At 43.7% G+C, this 15,046-nt stretch overlaps 1 protein-coding gene across 1 annotated transcript in view; it reads right to left on the bottom strand.

The window, feature by feature from the left end:
* Window positions 1-15,046, bottom strand: part of LOC144495233 (ADAMTS-like protein 1) — a 425,167-nt gene that overhangs the window by 172,600 nt on the left and 237,521 nt on the right. Inside the window, exon 15 of the mRNA XM_078215301.1 lies at window positions 8,171-8,381. Coding sequence (XP_078071427.1) covers window positions 8,171-8,381 — 211 coding nt within the window. The remainder of the gene's footprint in view (window positions 1-8,170; window positions 8,382-15,046) is intronic.

Raw genomic sequence — 15,046 nt, forward strand, 5'->3', positions numbered from 1 at the left:
AACATGGTTGTGTGAAGGGGAGGTCGTAACTCACGAACTTGATCGAGTTTTTCGAGGAAGTGACGAAGATGATTGATGAGGGTAGGGTAGTGGATGTTGTCTACATGGACTTCAGTAAGGCCTTTGACAAGGTCCCTCATGGCAGACTGGTGCAGAAGGTGAAGTCGCATGGGATCAGAGGTGAGCTGGCAAGGTGGATACAAAACTGGCTCAGTCAAAGAAAACAGAGGGTAGCAGTGGAAGGGTGCATTTCTGTATGGAGGGCTGTGACAAGTGGTGTTCCTCAGGAATCAGTGCTGGGACCTTTGCTGTTTGTAATATATATAAATGATTTGGAGGAAATGTAACTGGATTGATTAGTAAGTTTGTGGACGACACAAAGGTTGGTGGATTTGCGGATAGCGATGAGGACCATCAGAGGATACAGCAGGATATAGATCAGTTGGAGACTTGGGCGGAGAGATGGCAGATGGAGTTTAATCCGGACAAATGTGAGGTAATGCATTTTGGAAGGTCTAATACAGATAGGAAATATACAATAAATGGCAGAACCCTTAGGAGTATTGATAGGCAAAGGGATCTGGATGTACAGATACACAGGTCACTGAAAGTGGCAGTGCAGGTGGAGAAGGTAGTCAAGAAGGCATACGGCATGCTTGCCTTCATCAGCCGGGGCATTGAGTTTAAAAATTGGCAAGTCATGTTGACGCTTTATAGAACCTTAGTTAGGCCACACTTGGAATATAGTGTTCAATTCTGGTCGCCACACTACCAGAAGGATGTGGAGGCTTTGGAGAGGGTACAGAAAAGATTTACCGGGATGTTGCCTGGTATGGAGGGCATTAGCTATGAGGAGAGGTTGGAGAAACTTGGTTTGTTCTCACTGGAGTGACGGAGGTTGAGGGGAGACCTGATAGAAGTCTACAAGATTATGAGAGGCATGGACAGAGTGGATAGTCAGAAGCTTTTTCCCAGGGTGGAAGAGTCAATTACTAGGGGGCATAGGTTTAAGGTGCGAGGGGCAAGTTTTAAAAGAGATGTACGAGGCAGATGTTTTACACAGAGAGTGGTGGGTGCCTGGAACTCGTTGCCGGGGGAGGTAGTGGAAACGGATACGGTAGTGACTTTTAAAGGGCATTTTGACAAGTACATGAATGAGATGGGAATAGAGGGATATGGTCCCCGGAAGCGTAGGGGGTTTTAGTTCAGTCGGGCAGCATGGTTGGTGCAGGCTTGGAGGGCTGAAGGGTCTGTTCCTGTGCTGTAATTTTCTTTGTTCTTGTTCTTTGTCCAGGATTCCCGTCAGTGGGGACTGTGTCACCAGAACTGCTCACCACCACACTTAAAAAAATCTGTGTGATCTAATGTCACCTTATTTTATATTTACTTGTACGTAAACAACAAGCTTCTGAGTGAGTAGTGCTAGTACCAGAGAAACAGAGAATAAAGAGCTTGTTCCTTGAATAGATCACACATCAATGTAGGATACTTGGAACTTGACTCAATCCAAGGTTGGGTTGGAAATTGGGATGGGAAATAAAGTCTTATTAGAATATTTTTAATTCATTCTTGGGATGTGGACATTGCTGGCTGGGCTAGCATTTGTTGTTCATCTCCTTAGACTGAGTAGCTAGCGAGGCCATTTCAGAGGGCAGTTGAAAGTTAACTACATTGTTGTCAATCTGGAGCCACATGTCGACCAGCCAGATTAAGTAAGGACGGCAGATTTCCTTTCTTATCGGTGAACCAGATGGCTTATTACAACAATTGTAGTTACTTATTCAATTCAAGTTTCACTATCTGCTGTGCTGGGATTTGAAGTGGAGATGCCGGATGTCTGTGTCGATATGCGCGATCTTCTTGGAGATCCTCTCCACTTGGAGCCGGCAGTTTGCTACCAAATAAACCTGTTGGACTTTAACCTGGTGTTGTGAGACTTCTTACTGGGATTTGAATCCAGAGGTGCTGTCCCACCCACCTCCCCATGAACTTTCTCAGCAGACTGGATTCTCTGAAGATTTTTTTATTGGGAAAAATGCACATCAGCATCAATCTCGGAATGAATCTCAGTCGATTAGACATGATAGTTTTCAGATATTTTAGTTTGCATAATCGCAAAATTGAGTGCTTTTAGATTAGCTTTTCCATTTTTACATACATCATTTCACTGATTAGGTTTATAAGTTTTCTGCGCAATGAACCCTGCTGGAAATTCTATGTCAGCCAGTGTTATTTAAAAGGTTATAATTTTATCTTCTGACAGAACATGTTGGAAGAAAATGCTCTGGTGGCCTTAATATAAAATACATTTTAAACAGCTGCCAGTAAAATGCATCTTTAAACTTCCTGGAATAGAACGAGACACTGAATCGGTTCACAGAGAAGCTATTGTTCTGCATACCACAGAAAGGTATGGAAAACCATCACAATAAAATGAACTTTTGGAAAGCTTGTGCTCCCTTTTGAAGACAGAATAGAGAAAACAATTAGAATCAATGAAGGATAGTCAGAAAGCGACTGACACAGCAAAGAGCGGAAATCATGAAATGTGGAAACTATATTGAAAATAGGAATATGTGAAGAATGTTCCGCTTGATACAGGCATTAAACTTAATCTTAAGAAACAGAAATCTTAAGAATGTAAAATTTGTTAAGGACGGGAAAAAGCTTAATTGGCCCCACAGATATTATCCCGTTAACTTACGTCACTCACACTGTACTCCTCAACCCCCAGTTCCAGTGCGACCTCAACCAATTTATAATGTCCACCTCATTGGCTATAATATCTGAGCGAATGCTAGAGAAATGTGAGTAATTACAACGTTTGATTCAGATTGGGTACTTAGAGTCTCTTGAATTCATCAATATTGAGATGGATCGTTAAGGTTATTAGTGATTTTACGCAAAGTAAATATCTAGAATGTGGCAGTTTCACAGAAATTGATGCTCAGGTTTGTCCACTGAAAACCACATGGAATATTCTGGAAAACCTGGTAGAAAGTCTATTCATTGATGTTCTTTACATAATTAATAACTGATGTCGATTGTGACCATAGGTTACTCGCAATGGATTACAAAATATCACAAAGTTTAATTCTCTACTAGGGTTCTGCTTTGCATTCAGGCTTTTAACCATCACATCCAAATCATATTGCTTCAGAAAAAGCAGAGGTAACGATTAAAAAATACACCAGCTCTGTAAATCTCAAATAAATCTCACAACCTAAATCTAGTAACGAGGACTTGTTCCTTCCTAACTGTCTACCAGTCAAATTTATTTTGGGTATTGCTGAGCTATTTGATCATCGGGTAAGCTTGATGCTGAAACAGGGACTCAAAGCTGTCCTGCAGGATAATGGCTACCCTGATCAGGTCATTGTTCGCTGGATATCGCACAAACTCATGAATGGGCCTAAGGGCAAAACTTAGAGCAACACAGCATGGAAACAGGCCCTTTGGCCCAACTTATCCAAATGCTTTTCAAATGTTGCTATGTATCTGCCTCAACCACTTTCTCTGGCAGCTCATTCCATACACGCACCACCCTCTGCGTGAAGAAGTTCCCCATCAGGTACCTTTTAAATCTTTCCCCTCTCACCTTAAACCTATGCTTTCTAGTTTTCAATTCCCCTACCCTGGGAAAAACACTACGTGTGTTCATCCTATCTCTGCCCCTCATGATTTTATGCACCTCAATTAGGGAATATTTGGGGGGGGCTTCTTCACGCAGAGAGTGGTGGGAGTGTGGAATGAGCTGCCGGATAAAGTGGTAAATGTGGGGTCACTTTTAACATTTAAGAAAAACTTGGATGGGTTCATGGATGAGAGGGGTGTGGAGGGATTTGGTCCAAGTGCAGGTCAGTGAGACTAGGCCAAAAATGGTTCGGCACAGACAAGAAGGGCCAAAAGGCCTGTTTCTGAGCTCTAATTTTCTATGGTTTTATGGTTCTAATAAGGTCATCCCTCATTCCCCTACATTCCAAGGAATAAAGTCCTAGCCTGGTCGACCTCTCCCTGTAAGTCAGACCCACTGATCCTGGCAACATCTTCGTAAATCTTCTTTGCATTCTTTCCAGTTTATTAATGTCTTTCCTCTAACATGGTGACTAAAACCTCTGGCCCTGAGAAGTGCTCAGTCTACCTCAGATTACATAGATGATTTGGAGTTGGGGACCAAGTGTAGTGTGTCAAAATTCGCAGATGACACTAAGATGAGTGGCAGAGCAAAGTGTGCAGAGGACACTGAAAGTCTGCAAAGGGATATAGATAGTTTAAGTGAATGGCGAGGGTCTGGCAGATGGAGTACAATGTTGGTAAATGTGAGGTCATCCATTTTGGTAGGAATAACAGCAAAATGGACTATTATTTGAATGGTAAAAAATTGCAGCATGCTGCTGTGCAGAGAGGCAAAGAACAAAGAACAGTACAGCACAGAAAACAGGCCCTTCGGCCCTCCAAGCCTGTGCCGCTCATTGGTCCAACCTGACCATTCATTTGTATCCCTCCATTCTCAGACTGCTCATGTGACTATCCAGGTAAGTCTTAAACGATGCCAGCGTGTCTGCCTCCACCACCCTACTTGGCAGCGCATTCCAGGCCCCCACCACTCTCTGTCTAAAAAATATCCCTCTGATATCTGAGTTATACCTCGCCCCTCTCACCTTGAGCCCGTGACCCCTCGTGATCGTCACCTCCGACCTGGGAAAAAGCTTCCCACTGTTCACCCTATCTATACCCTTCATAATTTTGTACACCTCTATTAGGTCTCTCCTCATTCTCCGTCTTTCCAGGGAGAACAAGCCCAGTTTACCCAATCTCTCCTCATAGCTAAGACTATCCATACCAGGCAACCTTCTCTGCACTGTCTCTAAAGTGTCCACGTCCTTCTGGTAGTGCGGCGACCAGAACTGGACGCAGTACTCCAAATGTGGCCTAACCAGCGTTCTATACAGCTGCAACATCAGACTCCAGCTTTTATACTCTATACCCCGTCCTATAAAGGCAAGCATACCATATGCCTTCTTCACCACCTTCTCCACCTGTGCTGCCACCTTCAAGGATTTGTGGACTTGCACACCTAGACCTGGGTGTCCTTGTGCAGGAATCTCAAGGAGTTGGTTTGCAGGTGCAGCAGGTAATTCATCATCATAGAAACCCTACAGTGCAGAAGGAGGCCATTCGGCCCATCGAGTCTGCACCGAACACAATCCCACCCAGGCCCTACCCCCACATATTTACCCGCTAATCCCTCTAACCTACACATCCCAGGACTCTAAGGGGCAATTTTTAACCTGGCCAATCAACCTAGCCCGCACATCTTTGGACTGTGGGAGGAAACCGGAGCAAAGAAGGCAAATGGAATTTTGTCCTTTATTGCTAGAGGGATGGAGTTTAAAAACAGCGAGATTATGTTGCAGCTGTATAAGGTGCTGGTGAGGTCAGACCTGGATTACTGTGTACAGTTTTGGTCTCCTTACTTGAGAAAGGATATACTGGCACTGGAGGAGGTGCAGAGGAGATTCACTAGGTTGATTCCAGAGTTGAAAGGGTTGGCTTATGAGGAGGGACAGAGGGGAGATCTTATAGAAACATATAAGATTATGAAGGGAAGAGATAAGATAGAAGCAGGGAAGTTGTTTCCACTGGCGGGTGAAACTAGAACTAGGGGGCATAGCCTCAAAATAAGGGGGAGCAGATTTAGGTTTGAGTTGAGGAGGAACTTCTTCACACAAAGGGGTTGTGAATCTGTGGAATTCCCTGCCCAGTGAAGCAGTTGAGGCTACCTCACTGAATGTTTTAGGGCAAGGATAGATAAATTTTTGAACAGTAAAGGAATTAAGGGTTATGGTGAGCGGGCGGGTAAGTGGAGCTGAGTCCACAAAAAGATCAGCCATGATCTTATTGAATAGCGGAGCAGGCTCGAGGGGCCAGGTGGCCTACTTCTGCTCCTAGTTCTTATGTTCTTACCCTAGAAGGGTAAGGTATCTCAAACATTTGAGCAACAGATGAAGCTAGCTGTTTCACGTTGCTACTATGCAGTAGCCGTATGTGGACCATACGTTCCAAAGAGTAATGGATTGTATTAAACAGCATGTCCCGGCCATTGTTTGCAATGGGCAAGATACAGACTGTACCCAACTAGCCTGTGCTTGCAAACCCTAAACACAGTGTCCGACATTCGATGTGATTCCACGATTGGACAACATTTGCTAAATAATCAGCAGTCAGCTAAAAACCACGCTGAGAACCAATTTCAGATTATCCATCGAGATCACAGTGTGGCATATTTGCTGTGTTGGAAGCTACAAATATTCATACCCAGCACCCTATTCGTTAGAGACAGAAAGATCATGCTCGCACATTCTGCCTGTTTCAGCTAAACAAAATAAGCGACAGCCAATCGCTGGTTCATTTGTCAGGACAATACCTTGGTCAAGGTGCCTCCCCTGCCCCCACCTTGTCACTGATGGATCCTGTCAATGCCGATAGCAATGGAATGCAGGTCCAACTGCAAATCCGGCAGGATCTGCAGGAAGGTGGTCGTAACCCTTCCCATGGTGACCTCGGGGCACTTGTATGTTGGAGCCATGACATTAGACAGAACAAAGACGGACTCTTTCATCCTTTGCTCTATCTGCCTCTCGCAACTCCACTTGCTTTTGCATCTCCAGTATGTTTGACATAGTCGTTTGCAAAGGTGCATCATTAGCGGGTATCTGATCTCCAGTGGTTCTCTGAGTGCCAGGAACCTGCCTCAGCTGTCACTGCCTCCGACTGCTGTACAGATGTGTCTATGCAGTGTTCTCCAGAATGTGACCCTGAGCCTACTCTATAACTATGACCACTGGGGTGTATGTCGGAGTTGGTGGAGGGTGCAGAGAGTGCAGCTTCCTGGTCTGACATGTCCTGGGGGCTGCAGCTTATGTTGGTTCTGCTGGTGTGTCTGGAGCTTTTGGTGCGAGAGAGAGAGAGAGATTTAGTTGATAAACAGACTGAATATATCATTGCATGTCATTCAATGAGAGCGTCAGGGTGTGATCAACTCATGAAGGCTGGGAGAGGCCGATCTTGCCTTTCCCACAGGAGCATCTCTGTCCTCCCTGCCCACCTGGTGGCATCCTTCTCCAATTTAGTCAGGTCCACAAGCTCAGCATTCCCTCCTCCGGTCTGGCATCTCTGCTGCTTGTTGTGTGCAATCTTGTGAACACCGAAGACGACGATCAAGGATCTTGAATACCTCCGATCAAATCTTCTCTCTGCCGCCTTTTCTCCTGAGAAAACACACCCAACCTCTCCAATATATCCTCATAGCTACAGTTCTTCACCCCACAACCATTCTCTCTACTCTCCAATGCCTCCACATCCTTCCTCAAGTATAATGCCCAGAATTGGAAGGACTGAGGAAGGAGTTTATGCAGCATGAGATGTTGGTGAGGTTAAAGTGCTGGTGAGATAATCAGCAGCCATGTATCCGTGCTAATGTTGTGAGATCGCTGAGCAGTGTAACTCTGAGTGCATGATGCTATTATGAGTGTGTGAGATTGGAGAGAGAAGGATGACTTACCCTGGTGAATTGATGTGATTGTTCATCCTCTCCTTGCAGCGGATGACAATGAGAGTTGTTGGTTGATGTGCTCACTGCACTCAATGCCCACCCAAGCTGGCGAGGTGAGGCCGGTGGGCTTCCTGGAGTAGGGAATATCTCTGTGTTGCTGCATACAATCTACAGCGAGTCATTGCAAAACCAGGTCTTCTTTGCAGCAGACATTTCCACACACCTTCACAAAGCTGGGTGGAGAGACCAAGCCTGGCCTTTAAATATGGCACCCAGATCTGAGCCTGTTAGATGATGGCGGGGCAGACAACTCTGCCACCTGATTCAGGGAGAAACTCTCCTCTGTATAATTAATGAGTTTTCCAACATGGAATTGGATGCAGTTTCTCAGCACACTGTCCAGCGGGAAGCTTGCTGCGGAACCCACAAGCCATATCGCTCAGTTTCAAATATAGAAAACTCCACCCAATGTTTGGGACACTACTTGGTGGAATGAGATTCCATAGAAAATTTCATAAGGTAACTGGACATATACTGGAAGACTAATCTGCAGGGTTTTGGGGGAAATGCTGGGCTGTAATATCAAATAATTTAGCTTTTGCAATAAGCAATTACCTGTGGCCATTCCTCAGCGTGCCAGTCTGGGGGACAGTCGAACTGATTGCAGGCTTGCACATTGTCAGGCTTTGGCTGGGGACAGTTCTTGTCACCCAGGATAACAGTCTCATCACTTTCACGGGATAGAAGGTGTGCACAGAACACATCCCTGGTCTGCAGACCAACCCCACAGCTGGATGAACAAACACTCCATTTTCCAAATTCCCACCTGCAGGAAAGCCAACAAATCAATGTTATCCACCTGCTTTAAATTAGAAAATTAACAGCATTTTTCACATTCCAACACAGTAAAAATGTCACTTTTACAAGAAAATGTGTTTATTTTGCAAGAAGTTGACACTGGTGAGTTTCGGAATTCTATGACTAATCTTCTTCATAATCATTCATATTTCTGCATAAACAACATTGATTAAATTGGCAAAATACCATAATGCCGAGAGTCATTCAGCTGATTGAGGACGATTGAGGGTTCTGCAATAACTTGTTCAGTGAAACTCATTGTTACTTATTGCTACAGTGTATGTAATTCCCTGTTATCCAAGTTCTCCCCTAACTCTGATAATGGATAAACAGATGTATCAACAAGTTATGGTTTCATGTCACTAAAACAAAGCAGACAATGCAGAAAGGAATCAGTTAGGCCTCATCTGGAGGACGACTTCCAATTCTGGGCATTATACTTGAGGAAGGATGTGAAGGCATTTAAGAGTATAGCGAAGATTCACGAGAATGATGCTGGGGTGAAGAACTGAGGATAGATTGGAGAAGTTGGGAGAAAAGGAGGCACAGAAAAAATTGATATGAGGCCTGAGGGGCCGTCTTCTTCAGTGATCACTTGCTAACGAGTATGATTGTCCACCTAAGAAACTCATGGGTGTGGGTGGGATTGATGTCGATGCAGGCTCATAGAAACTAGAAGCAGGAGGAGGCTATTCGGCCCTTCGAGCCTGCTCCGCCATTCATTTTGATTATGGCTGATCATCGAATTCAATATCCTGATTCCCCCTTCCTCCCATGTCCGTTGATCCTTTAGCCCCAAGAGCTATATCTAATTTCTTCTTGATATCTCACAATGTTTTGGCCTCAACTATATTCTGTGGTAGTGAATTCCACACATTCACCATCCTCTGGGTGAAGAAATTTCTCCTCACCTCAGTTCTAAAAGATTTACCCCTTATTCTCAAAGAATCCAAAGAGCTTCTACAAATACATAAAGGGCAAAAGGGTAACAAGGGAGAGAGTAGGGCCTCTTAAGGATCCACAAGGTCATCTATGTGCGGATCCACAAGAGATAGGTGAGATCCTAAATGAATATTTCTCATCAGTATTGACTATTCAGAGAAGCATGGATGTCAGGGAACTTGGGGAAATAAATAGTGATGTCTTGTGGAGTGTACATAATACAGAGAAGGAGGTGCTGGGAGTCTTAAAGCACATCAAGGTAGATAAATCCCGGGACCTGATGAAGTGTATCACAGGACATTGTGGGAGGCTAAGGAAGAAATTGCGGGTCCCCTAGCAGAGATATTTGAATCATTGATAGTCACGGGTGAAGTGCCTGAAGATTGGAGGGTGGCAAATGTTGTGCCTTTGTTTAAAAAGGGCTGCAGGGAAAAGCCTGGGAACTACAGGCCAGTGAGCCTCACATCTGTGCTGGGTAAGTTGTTGGAACGTATTTTGAGAGACAGGATCTACAGGTATTTAGAGATGCAAGGACTGATTAAGGACAGTCAGCATGGCTTTGTGAATGGAAAATCATGTCTCATAAATTTGATTGCGTTTTTTGAAGGGGTAACCAAGTAGGTAGATGAGGGCAGTGCAGTTGATGTTGTCTACATGGACTTTAGCAAGGCCTTTGACAAGATACCGCATGGTAGGTTGTTGCAAAAGGTAAATTTCACTGGATCCAGGGTGAGGTAGCTAAATGGATACAAAATTGGCTCCTTGGCAGAAGCCAGAGGGTGGTTGTAGAGAGTTGTTTTTCAAACTGGAAGCCTGTGACCAGCAGTGTGCCTCAGTGATCAGTGCTGGGTCCACTGTTATTTGTCATTTATATTAATGATTTGGATGAGAATATAGGAGGCATGGTTAGTAAGTTTGCAGATGACATCAAGATTGGTGGCATAGTGGACAGTGAAGAAGGTTATCTCCGATTGCAACGGGATCTTGATCAATTGGACCAGTGGGCTAATGAATGGCAAATGGAGTTTAATTTAGATAAATGCGAGGTGATGCATTTTGGTAGATTGAACCAGGGCAGGACTTACTCAGTTAATGGTAGGGCATTGGGGAGAGTTACAGAACAAAGAGATCATGGGGTACAGGTTCATAGCTCCTTGAAAGTTAAGTCACAGGTGGACAGAGTGGTGAAGAAGGCATTCAGCATGCTTGAATTCATCGGTCAGAACATTGAATACAGGAGTTGGGATGTCTTGTTGAAGTTGTATAAGACATTGGTAAGGCCAGACTTGGAATACTGTGTACAGTTGTGGTCACCCTATTATAGAAAAGATATTATTAAACTAGAAAGAGTGCAGAAGAGATTTAATAGGTTGCTACCAGGACCTGATGGTTTGAGTTATAGGGAGTGGCTGGGACTTTTTTCTCTGGAGCGTAAAAGGCTGAGGGCTGATCTTATAGAGGTCAATAACATAATGAAGGGCACAGATCAACTAGATAGTCAATATCTTTTCCCAAAGATAGGGTAGTCTAGAACTAGAGGGCATAGGTTTAAGGTGAGAGGGGAGAGATACAGAAGTGTCCAGACGGGCAATTTTTCACACAGAAGGTAGTGAGTATCTGAAACAAGCTGCCAGAGGTAGTAGTAGAGGCGGGTACAATTTTGTCTTTTTAAAAGCATTTAGACAGTCACATGGGTAAGATGGGTATAAAGAGATAAAAACAAAGAACAAAGAAAATTACAGCACAGGAACAGGCCCTTCGGCCCTCCAAGCCTGCACTGACCATACTGCCTGACTTAACTAAAACCCCCTACCCTTCCGGGGACCATATCCCTCTATTCCCATCTCATTCATGTACTTGTCAAAATGCCCCTTAAAAGTCACTACCGTATCCGCTTCCACTACCTCCCCCGACAACGAGTTCCAGGCACCCACCACTCTCTGTGTAAAAAATCTGCCTCATACATCTCTTTTAAAACTTGCCCCTCGCACCATAAACCTGTGCCCCCTAGTAATTGACTCTTCCACCCTGGGAAAAAGCTTCTGACTATCCACTCTGTCCATGCCTCTCATAATATTGTAGACTTCTATCAGGTCTCCCCTCAAACTCCGTCGTTCCAGTGAGAACAAACCATGTTTCTCCAACCTCTCCTCATAGCTAATGCCCTCCATACCAGGCAACATCCTGATAAATCTTTTCTTTGGAGAGGGTAAGTCTTTACCCTCTCCAAAGCCTCCACATCCTTCTGGTAGTGTGGCGACCAGAATTGAACACTATATTCCAAGTGCGGCCTAACTAAGGTTCTATAAAGCTGCACCATGACTTGCCAATTTTTAAACTCAATACCCCGGCCGATGAAGGCAAGCATGCCGTATGCCTTCTTGACTACCTTCTCCACCTGCATTGCCACTTTCAGTGACTTGTGTACCTGTGCACCCAGATCCCTTTGCCTATCAATACTCCTAAGGGTTCTGCCATTTACTGTATATTTCCTATCTGTATTAGACCTTCCAAAATGCATTACCTCATATTTGTCCGGATTAAACTCCATCTGCCATCTCTCCGCCCAAGTCTCCAACTGATCTATGTCCTGCTGTATCCTCTGATGGTCCTCATTGCTATCCGCAAATCCATCAACCTTTGTGTCATCCGCAAACTTACTAATCAATCCAGTTACATTTTCCTCCAAATCATTTATATATATTACAAACATATGGGCTAAATGCAGGCAATTGGGACAAGCTTAGGGGTTTAAAAAATAGGGCGGCATGGACAAGTTGGGCCAAAGGGCCTGTTTCCATGTTGTAAACCTCTATGACTCTATGCATGACCCCTAGTTCTGGACTTCCCCAATGGCTCATTGGGCTGAATGGTCTCCTTCTGCACTATAAGGATTCTATGATTCTACTCTACCAAAAAAAACACCTAATTTACTAATTGCTGGGAAAAAGTTAACAAATAACAGGTCCTGGGAGGTAGAAACTGGGTGAAGATGGGGCATGATATTCTATTTTGTACCATGATCAATTTGCAGAGCAATTTCAATGTTGTTTTCCTTCCTTTATTCCCTCGTGGGATGTGGGCATCACTGGCAAGGCCAGCATTTGTTGCCCATCCCTAAATGCCCTTGAACCGAGTGGCTTGCTAGGCCATTCCTGAGTTAAGAGTTAGCCACATTGCTCTGGATCTGGAGTCACATTTTGGCCAGACCAGGTAAGGACAGCAGGTTTCCTTCCCTAAAGGACATTAGTGACCCAGGTGGGTTTATGGTCACCATTAGACTTTTAATTGCAGATTTTTTATTGACTTCAAATTCCACAATCTGCCATGGAGGGACTGGAACCCGAACCCCCAGAGCATTACCCTGCATCTCTGGATTACTAGTCCAGTGACAATACCACTGCACAATGCCTCCCCTCGTTGAGGGAAGCAGCATTTTCTTATCTGATGCTTTCTTATTGAATTGAATAAAAACAAATCAAGGCTGGGGGAGGTAGAATTGTTTTGGAATAGCTTGAGTCGCTGTAAGTGGTGTAAAATGTCGCGTTCTCATGATAAAGGCTTCAAAATAAAGCTGCCAGGACAAAGAGCAAGGATAGAAAAAGCTAAAAATGGTGATTGAATTCCATTTTTATTTGCTCTTTTTCAAAAGGAGATCCCGTAACTGCAACTTTACAGTTTTCCAGCTAGGTCTGACTCATTATTGACCAATAAGGTCGCAACATTGAAACATACTCAATGCCAACACCTCTGCATCAACTGGACCAGTAATACAGTAAAACCCTGGCTAACTAAACTATCTGAAGACCTGTTTGAAATGTTTTAACTAAATTAGGAATATAAAACACTCTGGGCGGGATTTTATAGCCTCACCGTAAAACCCCACCCGAGGTCAATGGACCTTTCCATGGTCCACCCCTCGCCCGCTCCGATTCCAGTGATGGATGGGGGGGTAAAATTCCGGCCTATGGGTCAGACCGTCTGGCCAGGCCGGTCTTGGGATCAGAATGATTCCTAGACTGGACAGGACTGGAAGATTTCCACATTTATTTTGCACACTACGCAAACTAATTGAAGTCGAGAAGGCGGACAGGCAATTTCCTTTAACAAAGCTCTGAGCTGACCACTCGCAGAACAAGTTACTTTTAAAATTTCTCCACAGTTCCTTCTGCTTAGCAAATTGGAAGATTTAATTTTTAATTTGAATACAACCCGTCCTCAAAATTATCAATGGGTCACTGACGAAAGGGATTAGAGTCTGGGAAAATAAAATATTTCAGCTTGTGTTTGTTGTGACTTTGTACTTGACTATACTTCTTTGTCATTCTATAGAAACACAGCTGTGATGCCACATTCCTCAAGCTCGCACCCACTTCACAAGCCCAAACACTCTAACTCCAATGAACTCTGTCCCTGTTTCACTGATATACAGCCTATATGGAGGACTGTATAATAGCCCATTCTATCAATGGCTGTGGAATATTAACCATTTCATAGAGAGTCCATGAAATTGCAATTTAACACATTACACAACAATTGTAACCTGCATTCTAGTGTTTTCAAGGGTCTGGGACAACTGTTGAAATGTTCGTGGAAAGATACCATGTTCAACGCTTAACACTTTTCGCCAAATTAGCTGCTGCAGTTGTCAGGATTTATCTGTAAGAACAATACCATCCAGGTATCAGATTCACTGAGGAAACCCAATCTTCCATTTATCACCCAGATAAGATTACTTGTGTAATACCCAATTATTTTGATGTCAGATTTTTCACTCATGTCAACTTACGTTAGTGTAATTTAATATCAGCTTACGCCATCTCAGCACAAAGCCTCGCATAGAGTATCGCACAGCACACCTTGCTATTATGTCCTTAGTGTTCGAGCTTTTGTAAAGTAGATGGGTAGATAATATGAAATTAGCCCTGAACTAAATATCCAACCCTTTTTAAAAACTGCATCAAAACAACGTCCTCATTGCAATTTTCAAATGGCTCAGTTTACAAGCTCCTGTTACACCAAATCCCAATATTTGCTTTTCCCCAGAAAAACTCTACAGGCAAAGAAAAGTCATGGCGGATTGATAACTGTAAATCACTTTTTTGATATATGATAGTCACTTCTAAGCTGCCTCTGCTGGGCAGAATTATACACAGGGAAAATCTCTCTTTTCAGCACCTTCTTCACCATATTGTTAGCCTAATAGAAAAAAAACTCAAAGGAGTGGGTCCTACGATGTCATACTGCCAGGACAGCTACCCTCTCACACAGGCTTCAGTATTTTCTCAAATGTATCCCTTCTCTTTGATCTCTCTACCCTCTACTCTTTCACAAAACCTTCCAGAGAAATTCCCTTTTCCAAGAACCGATCAAACTCCATTCTGTTTCACTTCATAGCTTCTATATTTTAAGAAGCAAACCTACCCTATCTTTGCCTCATTTACTTACAACTTAGACTTGTTCCCTTTTGAACTAAAACAACCCATTTCAAATATTGCCTTATATAAATTCTTATACAAGTTCCTCTTGGCTCCCTCTGTTCATTAACATATCACACCTTTTTACTGAAGTTAAGACTCTTGCAGTCATAGAACATAGAACATAGAACATTACAGCGCAGTACAGGCCCGTCGGCCCTCGATGTTGCGCCGACCAGTGGTACCAATCTAAAGCCCCTCTAATCTACACTAT

Source organism: Mustelus asterias, chromosome 6 (genome assembly GCF_964213995.1).
Source record: "Mustelus asterias chromosome 6, sMusAst1.hap1.1, whole genome shotgun sequence".
In the NCBI taxonomy this organism is placed as follows: domain Eukaryota; kingdom Metazoa; phylum Chordata; class Chondrichthyes; order Carcharhiniformes; family Triakidae; genus Mustelus; species Mustelus asterias.